Genomic DNA, 18,572 nt, shown 5'->3' on the forward strand with positions numbered 1-18,572 from the left:
AAGAAAGAAAGAAAGAAAGAAAGAAAGAAAGAAAGAAAGAAAAAAGCCCAGAGGAAAGGAAGAAAAAGAAAGACAGAAAGAAAGAGGAAAAGAAGAAAAATAAAGAAAGAATGGAAGGAAGGACCGAATGGAGAAAGTATGAAAGAAAAAAAAGGAAGGAAGAAAAGAGAGACAGAAAGACAGAAAGAAAGAAGAGAAAGAAAGAAAGAAAGGAGAGAAAGACGGAAAGAAGAAAAAGAAAGAAGAAAGAAGAAAGAAAAAGAAAGGAAGGAAGCAAGGAATGACCGAATGGAGAAAGTATGAAAGAAAAAAAGGAAGGAAGAAAAGAGAGCCAGAAAGACAGAAAGAAAGAAGAGAGAGAAAGAAAGGAGAGAAAGACAGAAAGAAGAAAAAGAAAGAAGAAAAGAAAGAAGAAAGAAAAAGAAAGAATGGAAGGAAGAAAAGAGAGACAGAAAGACAGAAAGAAAGAAGAGAAAGAAAGAAAATGACAGAAAGAAAGAAAAAGAAAGACAGAAAGAAAGAAGAAAAAGAAAGAAAGAAAGAAAGAAAGAAAGAAAGAAAGAAAGAAAGAAAGAAAGAAAGAAAGAAAGAAAGAAAGAGTCCCTTCTCTCCCAGAGGTTTTGGGGCCTTACTTCAGAACTGAAGTCCACACAGAAGAGAGGCGAAGGGGAGGACGGAGAGGCTGCGGCTGCAGGAAGAGTGGAAGTTGCCACCAGGGGCACTTTCGGGAGGTGGCAAGGAGTCCACTGCTCTGGCTTCCTTCTGACGGGGTCCTCGTAGGCAGCCTTCAGGTGTCCACAAGGTTCCTACGAGGAAGATAAAAAATGGGGTGTCTCTGAGGGCCAAGTGACACTCGACAACTTGCTCTGAGCAGGCGGAGAGTTTGTTTATTCACCATCTCCCTTTAACACACCTATCATCCCTTACGGGGTGGAGTCTGGGCGGAGAATGGAGCTAGCAGAGCGTTTAATGGCCCGATGCCTTTCCTGTTGCCAGTGCGGAGTTATAGTCAGCAGATATATTCTCATTGTGCCCAGAGAGAGAAATGTCTACCACTACCTAGGATTGAACTAACAGCCTCCTGATTGTGAGGAGTAGAGCTCCACCTCTAGGCACCACTCTACTGAGTGGTTTAGGACACTGATTTACCACCACCCATCTCGTTCCGACAACTCAAGCGTTCAAGTGTTCAAGGAGGGGGTGGTGGTGGTGGTGTCATCTTAACGACTGCAACCAGGACGACCAGAACCAGGGTCGCTGAGCAGTGCAGTCATGTGATGTACCCCCCCCCTCTGTCAGAAATGGTGTAGGGTCTCCTGCTTGGGTGGGGGTGGGGGGATTGGACTAGAAGACCTCCAAGGGTCCCTTCCAACACTGTTAAATCGGTCAAATCAAGGCAGTGGTCACCTTGGCTAAGCTTTAGAGCACCTACCCTCGCCCAAGGCACGGCCCTCTGCTCCGCTGGCACCTGGCAGGGCACCGGACAGTAGCTGTCCAAAGAGCCGTATCTTTCCCGCAGGAAGTTGTGATAGACGGAGGGGTAGGTGGCTTCCATGGGAGGTAAAGAGTTGCTCCGGATGATATCATCCCTCTGGTACATCGGCGGCCGCCAGATACGCCGGCTGTCGTAAACCGGAGCGTACATCCCGGAAGGAATGGGTGGCACCGGCCCGTAGGGCTGCGGTGGCGGCTGTTGGTAAGCAGCGGTGAGTCTGTCCCGAGAAGGAAACGTGCCATAATGCTCGCTATACTGTAGACAGGCCGGCGGGAGGGAGGATTCTGAGACACTGCTGGACCTCACAAAGCGATGGAGGCATGGTGGCACAGCCGCGGGGACTGCCGGGGGGCCTGGGTAGTATCCTACAGAAGGAAAAGCGAAGTTGAACTCTTCTTACACACCCAGAAGGGAAAAAAGTTAGGGACCCCCGCTAAGGATACTTCTACAAGTCAGAAGGGATGCCATTGGGCAGAAAATACCAGTAAAGACCAGTACAGGTAAGTCTAGTGTTGGCAAACCTTTTCGGCACCAAGTGCCGAAATGGGAGAGTAAGGCGGTGAATGGCCCCTCCCACAGGGAATAAAGACTCCATGTCAAAACCCCTTTTTATGAAGCTAAGGTGAATCCTTCTCATTCGCACTACCTTCTTCTGAGGAGAGGCTGCCTGTCAGGCCTGCAGCCATATTCCTCTTGGATCTTTGGCCTGCCACACTTTCTATTATTCTGCTATGCCTTTTCTGTGGTGGGAAGATGGGAGCGGGGATTGTACGGAGTTAGATGCTATGTAGCCAAAACAAAATGGTGGACGGTGAATGGCCCCTCCCACAGGGAATAAAGAGGAGCGAAAGGGGAGGGGAGTTTGCAGGAGACAATTACTCCGCTCAATGAGTGTGAAGATTTGTTCGTGACTCTCTTGAGACTCCTTGCCAAGGATTTGCTTTGCTTTTGGAAGATATTGGCCTGGCAGCTCTCCAAGCCTGATAAGGTCTGTGCTTGTCAAATCACCCTTGAAAGACTGTTTGCCAGGACTGTCGGGGTTCCAAATAGCATCCAAAATTAAATCAAGAGTCCGAGGCAAAGTATTGCTCAAAGTTCCAATTTATGAAGAGAACGATGTTGGCACATCTGGGGAAACCCAAATCTGAAAGCTTCCTGGTTTCCCCCACCCAGTTGAAAGTTCAAGATCTTGCCCCCCGCCCCCACACCCACAAGTCCATCCCATGGTCCAATCTCCCACTGCCATGCTGGCAGTTCTACCACCCATCCAGTTCCAGTCAGGTGCAGAGGTGCAGAGACAAAGGATGACCTTGGTTTTCTAGAATGAACTTTGTTTTGGTTACATAGCATCTAACTCCGTACAATCCCCCCTCCCATCTTCCCACCACAGAAAAGGCATAGTAGAATAATAGAAAGTGTGGCAGGCCAGAGATTCAAGAGGAATATGGCTGCAGGCCTGACAGGCAGCCTCTCCTCAGAAGAAGGTGGTGCGAATGAGAGGGATTCACCTTAGCTTCATAAAAAGGGGTTTTGACATGGAGTCTTGCTTCATGTTTCGGTGAAGCCCAGGTCAGAACACACACAAGTGTTTTGTGTGCGAGCACAATTTGTGTGCCTGCCACTCCCACGCCACTCCTCCCCACGGCAGGGGCCGAGCTGCCAACTTAGTTAGGGATTGCTATTTTAAACACCTTTCATGAGTGGGATGCTCACCTGTTTGCGGGTAAGGCGGAGTCTCATAGGAGAGGTGAGCCCGAGGATCCTGGAAGTACGGAAGGCTCTCCGAGTGAGCTGGGTAGATGGGCAGACGGGTGGTGAAAAGGCTGGGTTTGGGGGCGAGGGGGCTTATCTCGCTGCCCGCCAGGGCAGGGGAGGGAGGGAGAGGAGGGGGAGGAGGAATGGGGCCTGCTGAGGTAGCTGCGGTCTGGATCACAGGCGTTTTCGGAGAGCAGCCGGTTTGACTGTAAAGAATCGGAGAGATTAAATTAGGGCTGCTGCCACCTGTGTGCAAATGGGACAGTGTTAAAATATTCATGATTGGGAGAGACATGGGAACAAGGTCAGCCAAGGAATAGGCAACAGCAACGAAGTCAGCCACTGAGAGCTTAAATAAGATCTGAGTCTGTGCAGGGAATTGAAACAGAAACTTAAGCAGTCTGTTGCTCTGAGAAGTAAACTAGCGCTCTATCTGGGCTTGTCTGCTGAAAGGAAGCTAACTGCTTGCGTTTGCCTGTAACTCTCCTGCCTTGTGTTAACTTGGAAGAATCACCTGTTGGTGTTGTACATTTATTCATCTGTTCTTATATATAAAGAAGTTAATGAGTCCTGCTGCATCAGTTATCTGTGGGTGCTTCTGGATTTGAATCTATGCAACAAACTCTGACAGGCAGGATGATCTGATCTAAGCAGAAGGAACCCAGAGAAGGAAGCGGCCTTCCCTTTTCCCGGGGGGTGGGGGAGCCCTAGAACCTACTGTTCAGGCAGAGGCTCGTTGGGAGACAAAGCGGGATTTTGGCCGTTCCCCACGCCCTTTCCGCCTTTCTTCACGTGCTCCAGAGTCCGTAACGAAGGGCTGTTGATACAACGGGAGATCAGCTGGGGGGCGCCGCTCTCTGGACTGGGACTCCTGTTGGCGCTGGACACTGCCTTTCCCGCCAGGTCCGTGTTTCCTAGGATGGAGATGACATTCCCAGCAGTGGGGAGCATGGCGCTTGTGATGCTGGCTTTCCCAAGCAGAGGGAAGGGTCTGGTGGTGGCGGCACCGATTTTCTTGTTTCTTAGCCGATACCTGCAGCGGACAGAGAGGAGAGCAGAGCTCGGTTGAATATACTCCCCCCAAAAACCGGCCAGGGATCCAGATGTAAGATTGTTCCTGTCATGGTAATGATGATTTAAAACTGACCAGCCAATGTAAGGCTATAACTTAAGATGATGAAATGAGGATGAGTCAGCAGAGGCATTGCCGCTTTAAGAAGCTGGGTTATTGCCACTTTAAGAAGCTGTCTATATAAAGGAGGTCATGAGCAGACTTCTCTCTCTTTGTGTATTTCTCTCGTGTCCGGTATCCATTGCTAAGTTCTCTGTGCAGAGTTAAGAAGATTACTTGTCAGGTATTTGCTACCGTATATATTTCTGTATATGTTGTATAGAAACCACTGTGTGTTTTGCTCCTGGGTTGTCTCCTAATAGTAGTCGCGCTTTTAAACGCCCTGACAGCCCACTTAAGCTACCTTGCTAATCTCCAAACCTGGCGACTTTTTCTGGACTTCAACTCCCAGAATTCCTCAGCCAGGAATTCTGGGAGTTGAAGTCCACAAGTCTTGAAAGTTGCCAAGTCTGGAGACTCCCGAGATAGACAAACTGCTCAGCAACAGAATTTGGACGAATTGGACAAACAAGCCTTTCTTTGTTCAAAAACCAGAAAGTTCTCATTGTCTCTCTCCCCCCCCCAGGTGACCTGAACAGCCCAGGCACCCCTTAATCGCCCCAAAACCTTCAGTTCTCATCATGTTTTTCAGGCCTGACTATATCCAGACGCCTACTTTAAAGTAGGTGGGATGCTATGATTTCAGGAAGATTCCCTTAGTAGGTATTCTGCAGCCAGGGCGTTTTTAAGTTTAACGTTAAGCAAGTAATTTAGTGCTTGGCTTTTCGGGGAGGTCTTATTATTTTTGAGGTGCAGGAGGACCCTTAACCTCGGCCTGCGGCCCGCGGCCCAGCTGATCCAGAGAGGGCCGGAGGTTCTGTCTCTGCTTCTGAAACACTCTTGTCATCCCTAGCATCGTTGGGCCTGCTGCTCTTTTTGTGGCCGCCACTAAGAGGAGCGCGGTAGCAAGGGTTTGCTGGGACCGGCCTCCGCAAGGCCGATCCGCGTGCATGGCAGGTGCATGAGGGGTGAATGGGGCATGTCCCTCTCCTCTGCGCCCCTAGGAAATGTTGCGCATGCGGTTAAATATTTTAGGGGAGGGTTTATTTTGGGGGGGAGGGGCTTACTTCAGTGCATGTGCTCCAAAGCCTGATTGGGCTTATTATCCGGGGAGGGCTTATTTTCGGGGAAATGGGATTATTTGCTCTATTGTTTTGGAACCCGGCTGCTGAATTGGGTGTGAGTTTACCTGGATCAAGGCTGCCAAGCTGACATTAGGCCTCATTAGACAGATGGGGGTGGGGTATTGTTCTCCCCCCCCACCCAAAAAAAAGGACTTACTTCTCCAGCTCCTCCTGCGAGTGAGCGAAGGTGCAGTTGCTTCCGCGCGGACACCCGCCCTGCTGCCTGAGGTCGCGGCACAGACTGGTTTTATACTTGCTGTTCGGCTGCGGCTTTCGAGAGAAGAGAGGGGAGAGACATGAACGGGCCCTGCCAACATCTTGCCAAGGGCCAACCACGCAGCATGCCACCATGGGGGACCACTGGCGTTAACAGCATGTGAAATGGGTGCATCTGGTCTGACCTAGGCTTCCCCAAATCACGAAAAAAGACTCCTTGTCCCCCCAAAAACCCTTTATTATTTGGCTAATGTGAATTCCTAGCATTCATGTCCAGCAAAGTCCCGGCCAACGGTCTTTCAAGAGATTTCACAACTACAGGCCTTTATCAGTCTTGGAGAGCTGCCAGGCCGATATCTTCCAAACTCCATGCTGTAGCAGCAATTACTTGGCCAGAAGTCAGGGACAGATCTTCACCTGAATGAATTGAACTAATGGCCTCCTGCAAACTCCACTCCCCAGTCGCTCCTCTTTTATTCCCTATGGGAGGGGCCATTCACCGTCCAGCTGGCCTTTACTCCCGAGTTGAGCCTTGTTCCTTAGCTGTTCCCTTCTCCTGGCAGCTCTGCACATGTGCACCCTGGGAACAGGCTCCAGCTGTTTCTCTGCTTCACTGATGTGTGACTCTGAAGGCAGCTGATAACTGTCAGGCAGCCTTGGTCCCCTCTCTGCCTCCGACACAGAGCCCTTATCCGAGCCTCCCCCAGACTCCAGGACTGGCCCATCTTCCTCCCCAACCTCCTCCCTGTTTCAGTCTGCCGCCAGCTCTTCTGGCAGACCACAACAATATCTGCAGTCCCTTTTGGCCATCTTTCCAATCTTTCATAATCTTTCTCTTTGCTTTTTACTGTTCACAACTTCTCAGCGAACCGGTAGCGGAAATTTTGAGTAGTTCAGCGAACCGGTAGCAGAAATTTTGAGTAGTTCAGCGAACCGGTAGCAGAAATTTTGAGTAGTTCAGCCAACCAGTAGCAGAAATTTTGAGTAGTTCAGCGAACCGGTAGCAGAAATTTTGAGTAGTTCAGCCAACCGGTAGCAGAAATTTTGAGTAGTTCAGCGAACCGGTAGCAGAAATTTTGTGTAGTTGAGCGAACCGGTAGCAGAAATTTTGAGTAGTTCAGCGAACCGGTAGCAGAAATTTTGAGTAGTTCGGAGAACTGGCAAATGCCACCTCTGGCTGGCCCCAGAGTAGGGTGGGAATGGAGATTTTGTGGTATCCTTCCCCTGCCATGCCCACAAAACCAGTAGTAAAAAAAAATGAATTTCACCATTGCTTAAAGCAGGCTTCTCCAACCTGATTGGCTCCAGCTGTGTAAATGTCACTTCCCAGAATTCCCCATCCACGGTGGCCATTGCAGAGAATTCTGGGAAATGGCCTCTAGGTTAGGAAAAGAATGACTTAAAAGAGGGCTGATAAACTCCTGGCCCACAGGCCAGGTTAAGTCACACACTGCCCATGCCTGTTTGAGCAGAAAAAGTCCTGATATGTCACGTGATGCCACTGTAATGATGTGAGTTTGACACCCCTGATTAAAGCATTGGACCGAGGAGAAATCCAGACTTATTTCTCTCCAAGCTATGACTTTCAGCACCTACAACTGTCAACTAGCAAAAGATGAGAGTTCAACCAGGCGTTCAAAAAATTAAATCAGAGAGACTCCGACCTGTGATTTTAATTTAATCTCGTTTTAACCTCACTTGCTGTTTTATAGGTTCAGGTGAGAATCAAAGTGCCATCGTTACGACAAACCAAATCGCCACGACCCTACCTGTGGAATCTCGGGGCCCTTTCTGCTGTGGTTCTGGATGAAATCCACAAGGCCACGCACCACCGTCTTAACAGCCACGGTGGCATTTTCCAGCTGCTCCCAGGTTGGAGAGGCTGCATCTGGGAGGGTGGGAAAAGGGAAGAATGAAAACCAACGTTCAGTGGCTACTAGCAGCACGTCAAGATTGTGTCGCTTTCCATTCTGCAGGTGTCAAGAGTGAGTCACTCTTCCACCTAGTTACTTTTTCGCTTGCGGTTGGACAACAATCGGGAAGGTTAGGATTAGTTGGAATGTTGGGGGCGTTAGATAGTTACCGTATTTTTCGGACTATAAGATGCTGGACTATAAGACACACTTAGCTTTTGGGGAGGAAAACAAGGGGGAAAAAATCTGCCTCTGCTTCCCAGCATCCATTCAGTATTCATCTGGCCGAGGTGGGTAAAATGAGGACCCAGATTGTTGGGGGCAAGAGGCTGACTCTGAAAACTGCTTAGAGAGGGCTGTAAAAACACTTTGAAGTGGTGTATCAGTCTAAGTGCTATTGCTATTCCTTCCTTTCCTTCTTTCCTTTCCTTTCGTTTCTTCTTTCCTTTCGTTTCTTCTTTCCTTTCATTTCTTCTTTCCTTTCCTTTCCTTCTTTCCTTTCTTTTCCTTTTCTTTCCTTTCCTTCCTTCCTTCCTTCCTTCCTTCCTTCCCTGAGCCGTTGTAGCGCAGTGGTTAGAATGCAGTATTGCAGGCTAATTCTCCCCACTGCCAGCAGTTCGATCCTGACTGGCTCAAGGTTGACTCAAGCCTTCCGTCCTTCCGAGGTGGGTCAAATGAGGACCTGCATTGTTGGGGGACACGAGGCCAACTCTGAAAACCGCTTAGAGAGGGCTGTAAAAGCACTTTGAAGCGGCATATAAGTCTAAGTGCTATTGCTATAGTCCTTCCTTCCTTCCTTCCTTCCTTCCTTCCTTCCTTCCTTCCTTCCTTCCTTCCTTCCTTCCTTCCCTCCCCCCTCTCTCCCTCCCTCAGCTGTTGTGCAGTGGTTAGAATGCAGTATTGCAGGTTAATTCTGCCCACTGCCAGCAGTTCGATCCTGACTGGCTCAAGGTTGACTCAAGCCTTCCGTCCTTCCGAGGTGGGTCAAATGAGGACCTGCATTGTTGGGGGACAAGAGGCCAACTCTGAAAACCGCTTAGAGAGGGCTGTAAAAGCACTTTGAAGCGGCATATAAGTCCAAGTGCTATTGCTACATCATCTTTTGCAACCAGCAAAAGACCGGAAAAAGCATCATGTGAGAAGGATCAAAGGGAAGGAGGAAAGAAAGGAGACGGAACAGAACAGGAGTGGGGGGGGGGGGGCTCCACCGTCTCTCCACCGACATACCTGGATTGGGATCTATATTAGCCAAGAATTCCAAATGGGGACGCAGCCGATTCAGATTGGCGGGGTCCCCCGTTCGCTGCAGGACAATGGTCAATTCCTGCACGCTTTTCGCAAAGGACTCCGGAGACTGGAGCTAAGTGAAAAGAAGCACATGCTTGGCACCCAACTTTTTGGCCTGACAGATTGAACATTTACTCAAGAGTCTCAAGAGCTTTTCCCCAAGTCAGGTGTCATGCAAAGTCATGCATCAATGCGGGGCCGGGAATTTTCAGAGAGGGTGGGGTATTCCTGGTATTTGGAAGGAACGAGCATTAGTAAGACCCATGTGGCAGTATAACCTACATAATTTTTTTGGGGGGGGAGGCATTTAAAAATATCATCTGGGCGTTGAGCATGGCCCTTGTGTGAAAGGAAGTAAAAGCAGCTCACTTCCACCCGAGTCTCAGAAGTGTTTTTTTAAGGAGAGAATTGGACTTGTTTTTTTTTTTCTTTGGAAGACGTTTCGCTTCTCATCCAAGAAGCTTCTTCAACTCTGACAGGACAGTGGGGAAGGGAAGGATTTATACGCCCTGCAGACAGGTGGTCATTTGCGTCCTTTTTAGAGAAGGGGTTCTCAAACCTTTCTATACCCCGCATTCCTAGAATGCTTCCGGTATAGTCTCGCACCCCTTACGTAAGTAAATAATTATATGCAGATCATTATGCATATACAGTGTAATTTTAAAATTTGTAAACCCAGGTTTTCGCACTGTGGAATATCTTCTCTCACCCGTTGGGAACCCCCGTTTCAGAGGCTCACTGAAGCCACTTGAAAGCCACTCCAAGAAGCTTCTTCAGCTCTGACCGGATGGTGGTGGGGAATGGAAGGATTGATGCTCCTTGCAGACAGCTGGTCCTTTGCATCCTTTTAGAGGGTCGTTGAGGCCACTTGGGGGTTTATTTGTGTCTTCTTTGAAGACATTTTGAGGCCACTTGGAGGCCATTTTCACCACTCAGGTGACCCTGAGGACACAGAGAAACAGCCAAGTGGCCTCAGCGACCCTCTAAAAGGATGCAAAGGACCAGCTGTCTGCAAGGAGCATCAATCCTTCCACTCCCCACCATCATCCAGTCAGAGCTGAAGAAGCTTCTGGGATGAGAAGCAAAATGTCTTCACAGAAGACACAGAGAAACCCCCAAGTGGCCTCAACGACCCTCTAAAAGGATGCAAAGGACCAGCTGTCTGCAAGGAGTGTAAATAATTCCATTCCCCACCATCATCCAGTCAGAGCTGAAGAAGCTTCTGGGATGAGAAGCAAAATGTCTTCAAAGAAGACACAAACAAACCCCCAAGTGGCCTCAACGACCCTCTCAAAGGATGCAAAGGACCAGCTGTCTGCAAGGAGTGTAAATCCTTCCATTCCCCACCATCATCCAGTCAGAGCTGAAGAAGCTTCTGGGATGAGAAGCAAGATGTCTTCAAAAGAAAAATCAGAAAGTCCAGTTCCCTCCTGAAAAAGCACCTCTGTGACTTTGGATGACAGAGAATCTCTACAGACTTCCATCCAAGTTTCTGGACTTTAGAAAGGTTTTGTTTCTTGGAAGGAAGTACATCAAGGAAGATGCAGCAAAACCGCTTTTTTGCCCCCCCCCCCCCCCCAGAGTCGCATCCTCAGTCCGCATAAACGGAAGATCAGCGTTCAGGAACCGCAGCTCCCAGCTCAGAATCTGCCCTATGCAGCTTCATCATCGGATGCATCGAAGCTCACTTCTTCGGACGCCAAAGCTGACCTTATCGATGATGGACTGCATGTGGGATTTATGGACCAAGTCGCCGTAGAGGAGGGAGGACCACTGCTCGGGAGAGATCCGTAGACCGGCCTCCAGGGCGATGTGGACGATCTGCGCGTCGTGCTCCCTCCTCAGGGCCTCGTAGCTGCGGAATTCCTCCTTCAGCTGCATCAGGGAGGAGTCCTCGTCTCTCTTGGTGACCTGCGTAAGGAAAGACAACCCTGCTCAATCGATCCCTTCTAAGAGGCCACGTTTGTTTCATATTATTATAGCTCTATTGATTAGCCTACAGGCCATATCAAAGCGCAAGTGTTCTGACTTAGACTTCCAGAGGAAGCATAAATCACAATCTTAGTCCCCAAAACCCTCTGTTTATTTAGACAGCTGTGAATTATGGTCATTCCCAGCCCGTCAATGATTCACAAACAGCCTGTGAAGAGTCCGACAGATGTCTGCTCGAGTTGCCACTGTCTTTCAGGGGATAAGCGCCCACCTTTATCTCCCTTGAAACGCTGCCAGAGACCAAATTGCTCTTTAGTTTCGCAAGGCCAAACGCAGCACAGAGTCAAACAGAGTTTCTGAGAGCTTGAACCGACCAGAGGAACTAATTGCTTCCTGCAAAGGCTCATGTCCGTTTGCTCCTCTTTTATGTCTTACGGGAGGGGCCAATCATCTCCAAGACTTACACCCAAGTCGCCCGTTTTGTCTTAATTGTTCTTGCCTTCTGGCAGCTCTGCGCATGCGCACACTGAGAACAGGCTCCAGCTGTTCTTCTGCCTCACTGATGTCTGACTTCGAAGGCAGCTGATAACTGTCAGACGGCCCTGGCCCCTTCTCTGCCTCCGACACAGAGCCCTCATCAGAGCCTTCCCCAGACTCCAGGACTGGCCCATCTTCCTCCCCAACCTCCTCACTGTCCCAATCTGCTGCCAGCTCCGCAGGCCACTGGTTGACCACAACAAGGTACAAACACATATCACCAATCAAACCCTATACAAACAATTTAAAATAAGAGTAGGGTAAAATGCAATAGTTATAGGATAAGGTACAACATAATTTAATACCTTATGTTAAATAGAATAAAATGGCATAACATTATATTTCAGAGTCACCCTTATAATCTAGCCCAATCCGTCCCATGTTTGCAGATCTCTACCAAACCATATTTTTTAAAGTCCTGTGCTGTGTTTAATGTTATTTTCCCGTTCTGGACGCCCAGAAGGTAAATTGTTTTCATGTGGGGATCCCAAGGGGCCCTTCGTTTGGTGTATGGACCGATGTACCCCTCTCTCACCCCCTTCTGCAAGCAACAATCCAACAGGACTTTGATGGCGGGCCTCTGGCATGCGTGCCAGGGTTGACACACAGAGCTCTGTGGGCACTGGCCCCATCGCCAGCTAGTGGTCTGGTGCACACATGCGCACCAGCCAGCTGGACTTCACAGATGCTGGAGCGCTGGAAAACGGCTGGAAAAACAGCAAAAGAAAATAGGCTGTTTGGGGGCCGTTTTTGGGGCGAAAACAGCCTGAAAAACAACCTGAAATAGCCCCAAAACCAGCCCAAAATGGTATGCATGGGCTGGCCGGCCGTTCTTCAAGTTTCCACCACTCTGCTCTGCGCGCACACATATATGCCTTCTGGTTTGGACACTCGGTGCTGAAAAGGTTAGCCTTGGCTGAAATAGGATGCGAGCCAGGTCTTATCTGTTTCATAAATGACTAAGGTACCCCGAGGTCGCACCTTGAAGCAGGAGGCCCGATAGAGAAGCTGCACCACGTGGCCGATGCTGGTTTTCGACGCCTGGGGGAATCTGGGCTCCAGGCGCTGGACCACAAACAGCACCAGGACTTTGCGGGAGAGGGCCGAGCCGTCTTCCAGCGCCAACAGGACCAGTTTCAAGGCTTCCTCCTGCATAGCTGGGGAGGGACCAAAGGATAGCGTTACGGCGGGGAAAAGCCCAACCAGAAGAAATGGGGCGGGGTCTCCTCTCTCTTCCTTGCCAGGAGGACTCCAAAATATCGATCTTGTCGATCTTAGACGCCGGGCTGTATAGGGGTCACTTACAGTATTTAGTACATTGGAAGGGGTACCCTGTCAGCGTTCCAAATATCATTCATGAATTAAATCAGAGTCCAAGGCAGAGCTTTCCTCGAAGTCCCAATTTATTAAGAGAGACGTGTTGGTACATCTGTGGGAAACCCACCCAGTTGACAGTTCATGATCTTGTCCCCATATGGTCCGATCTCCCTCTGCCACGCTGGCATTTCCACCCATCCAGTTCCGGTTAGGTGCAGAGACAAAAGGATGACTTTGGCCTTCTAGAAAGGAATGTTTTATTTTGACAACAACACGTTCTACTCCTTACTATTCCCCCTCCCAATTCCCCCACTAATGAAAACAGCATAGTAAAATGAGAGTGTGAGTGGCAGGCCAAAGATCCTAAAAGGAATATGACTGCAGGCATGACATACCCTTTGTCCGAAGCTACTTGGGTGAAAAGCTGGGACCTAAAAGCGGATAAGTTAGTGCGACAATTCCATGATAAGTTTCCCAATAAGCCAAAGGTGGAGGGAATAGGTGGTTAATTCTGTTATGTTAACCCCTATATCATTCTCTTCCAGGAAACGTTTCTTCTGAGGAGAGGCCGTCTGTCAGGCCTGCAGCCAGTTCCTTTTGGAATCTTTGGCCTGCCACACTAATATTCTATTCTACTATGCTGTCTCATTAGTGGGGGATTGGGAGGGGGAATAGTGAGGAGTAGAATGTGATGTTGTCAAAATAAAATTCCTTTCTAGAAAGCCAAGGTCATTCTTTGTCTCTGCACCTCTGCACTTGACCGGAACTGGATGGATGGTAGAACTTCCAGCATGGCAGTGGGAGATTGGACCATGGGATGGACTTGTGGGTGTGGGGGCAAGATCTTGAACTTTCAACTGGGTGGGGAAAACTGGGAAGCTTTCAGATTCAAGTTTTCCCAGATGTGCCAACATGGCTCTCTTAATAAATTGGCGCTATGAGCAATACTTTGCCTTGGACTCTGATTTACTTTTGGATGTTATTTGGAACTCTTGACACATTAGAGGTCTTCTAGTCCAACTCCTATTGAAGCAGGAGACCCTATACCAGTGGTGAAATTCAATTTTTTTTACTACCGGTTGTGTGGGCATGCCTTGGTGGGCGTGGCAGGGGAAGGATACTGCAAAATCCCCCTTCCCTCCCCACTCTGGGGCCAGGCAGAGGTGGCATTCGCCGGTTCCCCCAACTACTCAAAATTTCTGCTATCGGTTCTCCAGAACCCGTCAGAACCTGCTGGATTTCGACCCTGCCCTATGCTATTTCAACCATTTGTCCTGCTTCAACAGGGACTAGAAGACCTCCAAGGTCCCTTCCAGCTCTATTCTGATTGATATTTTGAAGTTCCAAGACCTTCTTAAAAACCTCCAGTGACGGAGAAACCGCAACTTCTGGTGGCAAGGTGTTCCACTGGTTAATTGTCCTCACTCTTAGGAAGTTTCTCCTTAGTGCCAGTTGCTTCTCTCCTTGATCAGTTTCCATCTGGCCTTTGGATGCCTTTGGAAACACCTTGACCCCCTCCTCTTTGGGGCAACCCCTCAAATACTGGATGACTGCTATCCTGACCACCCCTAATCCTTCTTTTCTCTAGACTGCCCATACCCAATTCCTGCAAATGTTCTTCACGTTTTAACCCCCCGTCCTCTAATCCTCTTAACTGTTCTTTTCTGCACTTTTTCTAAAGTCTCAAAACACCTTTTTTGGAACGTGGTGACCAAAACTGGATGCAGTATTCTAGGGGTGGCCTTACTAAAGCTTTACAAAGCGGTACGAACGCTTCACGCGATTTTGATTCTAGGCTTCTGTTTATACAGCCAAAGGATCGTGATTAGGTTTTTGGGGGCTAACACATCTCTCATCCCAGCGCCCTTTTTTCTACAGCTGTTACGACGCCTTCATTTTAAAGCTGAAAAACGGGCGAAGGGGCTGCGCTCTCCTCCCCCCCCCACCGCCACTCACCCGGCCCGAGGAACTGGCACCCCCTGGCCCGGACAGCGGCCCAGAGATTGGCCGAGAGTTGCTGAGGGTTCTGGTGTGCCAAGATCAGCTCGGTGACGGTCCTTTCCCCGAGGGAGCGAGCTGCCCGCATAGCCCGAATGCGGCCTTCTTCTTCCACCAGCTGGCAGTTCACCAGTGTCACCAGCTTCCGTTGCATCGGCCGGCTCAGTGTGCTCTGATTTAAGCTAGCCACACCTGTGAAGAACAACAGAAGAGTTACGTAACTCTTGCCAACTGGTGCCAGACTCAGAAAGTGAGGAGGTTGGGGAGGAACCTGGGCTAGTTCTGGCGTCTGGGGAAGGCTTGGATGAGGGATCTGTGTCCAAGGCAGAGAGGGGGTCAGGGCCGTCTGACAGTTATCAGCTGCCTTCAGAGTCAGACATCAGTGAGGCAGAAGAACAGCTGGAGCCTGTTCCCAGTGTGTACATGCGCAGAGTGAAAGGGAAGAGCTAAAGAACAGGAGTCAACTTGGGAGTAAGGCCACAGGTGGACGATGAATGCCCCCTCCCAGAGGAAATAAAAGAGGTGGCAGCAAATTTGGACAGTGAGGAGGTTGGGGAGGAAGATGGGCCAGTCCTGGAGTCTGGGGAAGGCTCTGATGAGGGATCTGTGTCCAAGGCAGAGAGGGGGTCAGGGCCGTCTGACAGTTATCAGCTGCCTTCGGAGTCAGACATCAGTGAGGCAGAAGAACAGCTGGAGCCTGTTCCCAGTGTGCGCATGCTCAGCGCTGCCAGAAGGGAACAGCTAAAGAACAGGGGTCGACTTGGGAGTAAAGGCACAGGTGGACAGTGAATGGCCCCTCCCAGAGGGAATAAAAGAGGAGCGACTGGGGAGTGGAGTTTGCAGGAGAACATTAGTTCAATTCATTCTCTGTGGGAGCGCCTTCCCTCTGAAATGAGCTGCCCCCGGAGCTCCGCATAATCCCTGACCTCTGGTCCTTCCGACGCGCCCTAAAAAGTTGGCTTTTCCAGCAAGCCGGCCTGGCCTGTTAATTTTAACTCATTTTTAAATGTATTGTCTTATAAATTCGGTTTGGTTTTTTTTGGATATGTATTTAATTTCTTTTTAACTTTTGGGATGTGTTTTTTAATGTTGTATGCCGCCCTGAGTCCTTTGGGAGAAGGGCGGCATATAAATCCAATAAAAACCAAACAAAACAAACAAATTAGGGTGAAGATCTATTCCTGACTTCTTGCCAAGAAACTGCTGCTACAGTGTGAAGTTTGGAAGATATTGGCCTGGCAGCTCTCCAAGCCTGATAAGATCTATAGTTGTGAAATCTCTTGAAAGTCTGTTGGCCGGGACTTTACTGGAGAGGAATTCCCTTTAACCTAAATAAAAGAGGTTTAATCAGGACGAGGAGTCGGCTTCGTGCTTTTGGGAAGCCTAGATCAGAACAGATTCCCTGCTTTTCCTTCAGAAACTGTCCTCAAAATACACTTTATGAGCAGGTGGCTCTCATGTTGGGGTCCCCGATTCAAGCACCCGCTTTTCGGGAGACTTTGCTCAGGCGCAGCAGCGTACCCTTACTTCCGCTCAGTGGCTTTAAATAAAGAGCCAGATCTTCCACGCATTTCTTTGCCACCTCGTAGTGCTTGTCTTCTCCAAGGTTACTCAGCTTGAGAGCCTGGCGATCGGGCACCTAGAGCGAGGAGAAGGACTTGTGAGCGGGCCTTTCGTTTAAAAAAGGGAGCAGGAGGGAAAATGCGATTTGGGAACGGATGTAAATATTAATGTTAGATGACAAGGGAGCCCTTGTCTTACAAGCATTCATTTCAAAGTTATCCGTTGAAAAAAAGTGAATTACGACCATCTTTCACACTTACGACCAGCGGGGGTATTCATCCCAGCCCGCAGGCCGGATGAGTCACGCGCTGGGCACGCCCAAGTGGCAGTTGGAACAGAGTTCTTTTCAGGTGGGGAGGGGGAGTAGAACATGTAACACCTTTAGCGTCAGAGCGTGTTAATAATAATCATCAGAGCATTCATATTTATTATTATTGAGAAATACTAATGCTCTGATGGTGTTTTCAAAAAATATTTTCTAAGCGAGCTTCTAGAAACCAAGCGGAACATACGTGCCAAATTTCAAGTTTGTAGGCTTTACGGTTCTGGACATTTTGTGATGATGCATAAGTAGCATTTTGCTTTTTATAGATAGATAGATAGGGAGGGAGGGAGGGAGGGAAGAAGAGAGAGATAGGGATAGATAGATGGATAGATAGATAGATAGATAGGGAGGGAGAGATAGATAGATAGATAGATAGATAGATAGATAGATAGATAGATAGGGAAGGACAGATAGATAGATGGATAGGGAGGGAGGGATAGAGATAGGGAGGGAGGGATAGAGATAGATAGATAGATAGATAGATAGATAGATAGATAGATAGGGAAGGAGAGAGGGAGAGATAGAGATAGATAGATAGATAGATAGATAGATAGGGAGGGAGGGAAGGAGGGAGGGATAGCTAGGGAGGGAGAGAGAGATAAATAGATAGGTAGATAGATAGGGAAGGAGGGAGGGATAGATAGACAGAGATAGATAGGGAGGGAAGGAGGAAGGAATAGAGATAGATAGGGAGGGAGGGAGATAAATAGATAGATAGATAGATAGATAGATAGATAGATAGGGAAGGAGGGAGGGATAGAGAGAGAGAGAGAGAGAGATAGATAGGGAGGGAAGGAGGGAGGAATAGAGATAGATAGGGAGGGAGGGAGAGATAGGTAGGTAGGAAGAGATAGAGATAGATAGATAGGGAGGGAGGGAGGGATAGAGATAAATAGTTAGATAGGGAAGGAGGGAGGGAGAGACAGAGATAGATAGATAGAGGCAGGATAAAAATCTAAAAAAGCAAATAAATTGTCCTTCTCCTGTTTGATTGCCTGTTGCAACTTCCTTTTTCAGCCTCTGTACCAAGTCAACTTGTGTGTGTGTGTGTGTGTTGTGTGTGTGTGTGTTGCCTCTTCCTTTACCTGGGCTCCCACTAACTGGAGCAGCGCAAAGTTGACGGGCAGCACCTCTATGTCGGTGTGGATGGCAGTCTGGTCGAAAGGGCAGGCCTTGCGGTGCAGCTTACTCAGGCAGCTCTGGCAGACGGTGTGGGAGCAGCCGAGGCTGATGGGCTTGTGTACGTTCTCGTCGAACTCATTGTAGCAGATGGGGCAGGACAGGAACTCCGTCCACTGGGCGGCCTGCACGGGCATTGTGGAAGGCAGGGCCCTCGTTTCAGCCGCTAGCACTCCATGTTGGCACCGTCCAGGGATCGGGAGCTGGGAGAGAAACGAAAACAGGTCAGAAAAAATGGGACGGGAAATGCATTCCGTATTACGTGTCTTAACAGCAGCGAGGATGATCTTTGCACAACATTGGAAAGATGAAGAAACACTGCAGGATGAAGAGAGAATTAAGAAGATAGTAGACTGCGCAGGAATGGATAGACTTGATATTGAAAATCGGACAGAAGGAAGACAAAGAATATCATCAAACATGGAACTTCTTTTTGCAGTGGTTGGAAAAAAGGGGTGGAGAGTAAGAATGAATAGAATAGAGTAGAATAGAATAACAAAGTTGGAAGGGACCTTGGAGGTCTTCTAGTCCAACCCCCTGCTCAGGCAGGAAACCCTCCACCACTTCAGACAAATGGATATCCAACCTCTTCTTAAAGACTTCCAGTGTTGGAGCATTCACAACTTCTGGAGGCAAGTCGTTCCACTGATTAATTGTTCTAACTCAGGAAATTCCTCCTTAGTTCTAAGTTGCTTCTCTCCTTGATTAGTTTCCACCCATTGCTTCTTGTTCTACACTCAGGTGCTTTGGAGAATAGCTT

The 18,572-nt window shown here is 48.8% G+C and overlaps 1 protein-coding gene across 3 annotated transcripts in view; it reads right to left on the reverse strand.

The window, feature by feature from the left end:
* RC3H2 (ring finger and CCCH-type domains 2) overlaps positions 1–18,572 on the reverse strand; it is a 32,516-nt gene that overhangs the window by 12,510 nt on the left and 1,434 nt on the right. For 2 of the 3 annotated variants that reach the window (XM_081967125.1, XM_081967123.1), the window contains exons 2-13: positions 17,719–18,015; positions 16,267–16,384; positions 14,704–14,937; positions 12,412–12,587; positions 10,672–10,872; positions 8,902–9,034; positions 7,531–7,649; positions 5,703–5,815; positions 3,969–4,283; positions 3,209–3,456; positions 1,433–1,860; positions 633–806 (exon numbers count right to left, since the gene is read on the reverse strand). In XM_081967125.1, the coding sequence (XP_081823251.1) occupies positions 633–806; positions 1,433–1,860; positions 3,209–3,456; positions 3,969–4,283; positions 5,703–5,815; positions 7,531–7,649; positions 8,902–9,034; positions 10,672–10,872; positions 12,412–12,587; positions 14,704–14,937; positions 16,267–16,384; positions 17,719–17,949 (2,490 nt within the window). In that variant the 5' untranslated portion in view covers positions 17,950–18,015. The remainder of the gene's footprint in view (positions 1–632; positions 807–1,432; positions 1,861–3,208; positions 3,457–3,968; positions 4,284–5,702; positions 5,816–7,530; positions 7,650–8,901; positions 9,035–10,671; positions 10,873–12,411; positions 12,588–14,703; positions 14,938–16,266; positions 16,385–17,718; positions 18,016–18,572) is intronic. The other variant, XM_081967124.1, reaches the window with a different exon arrangement.

This window comes from Natrix helvetica, assembly GCF_964273705.1.
Source record: "Natrix helvetica genome assembly, chromosome: 15".
NCBI lineage: Eukaryota > Metazoa > Chordata > Lepidosauria > Squamata > Natricidae > Natrix > Natrix helvetica.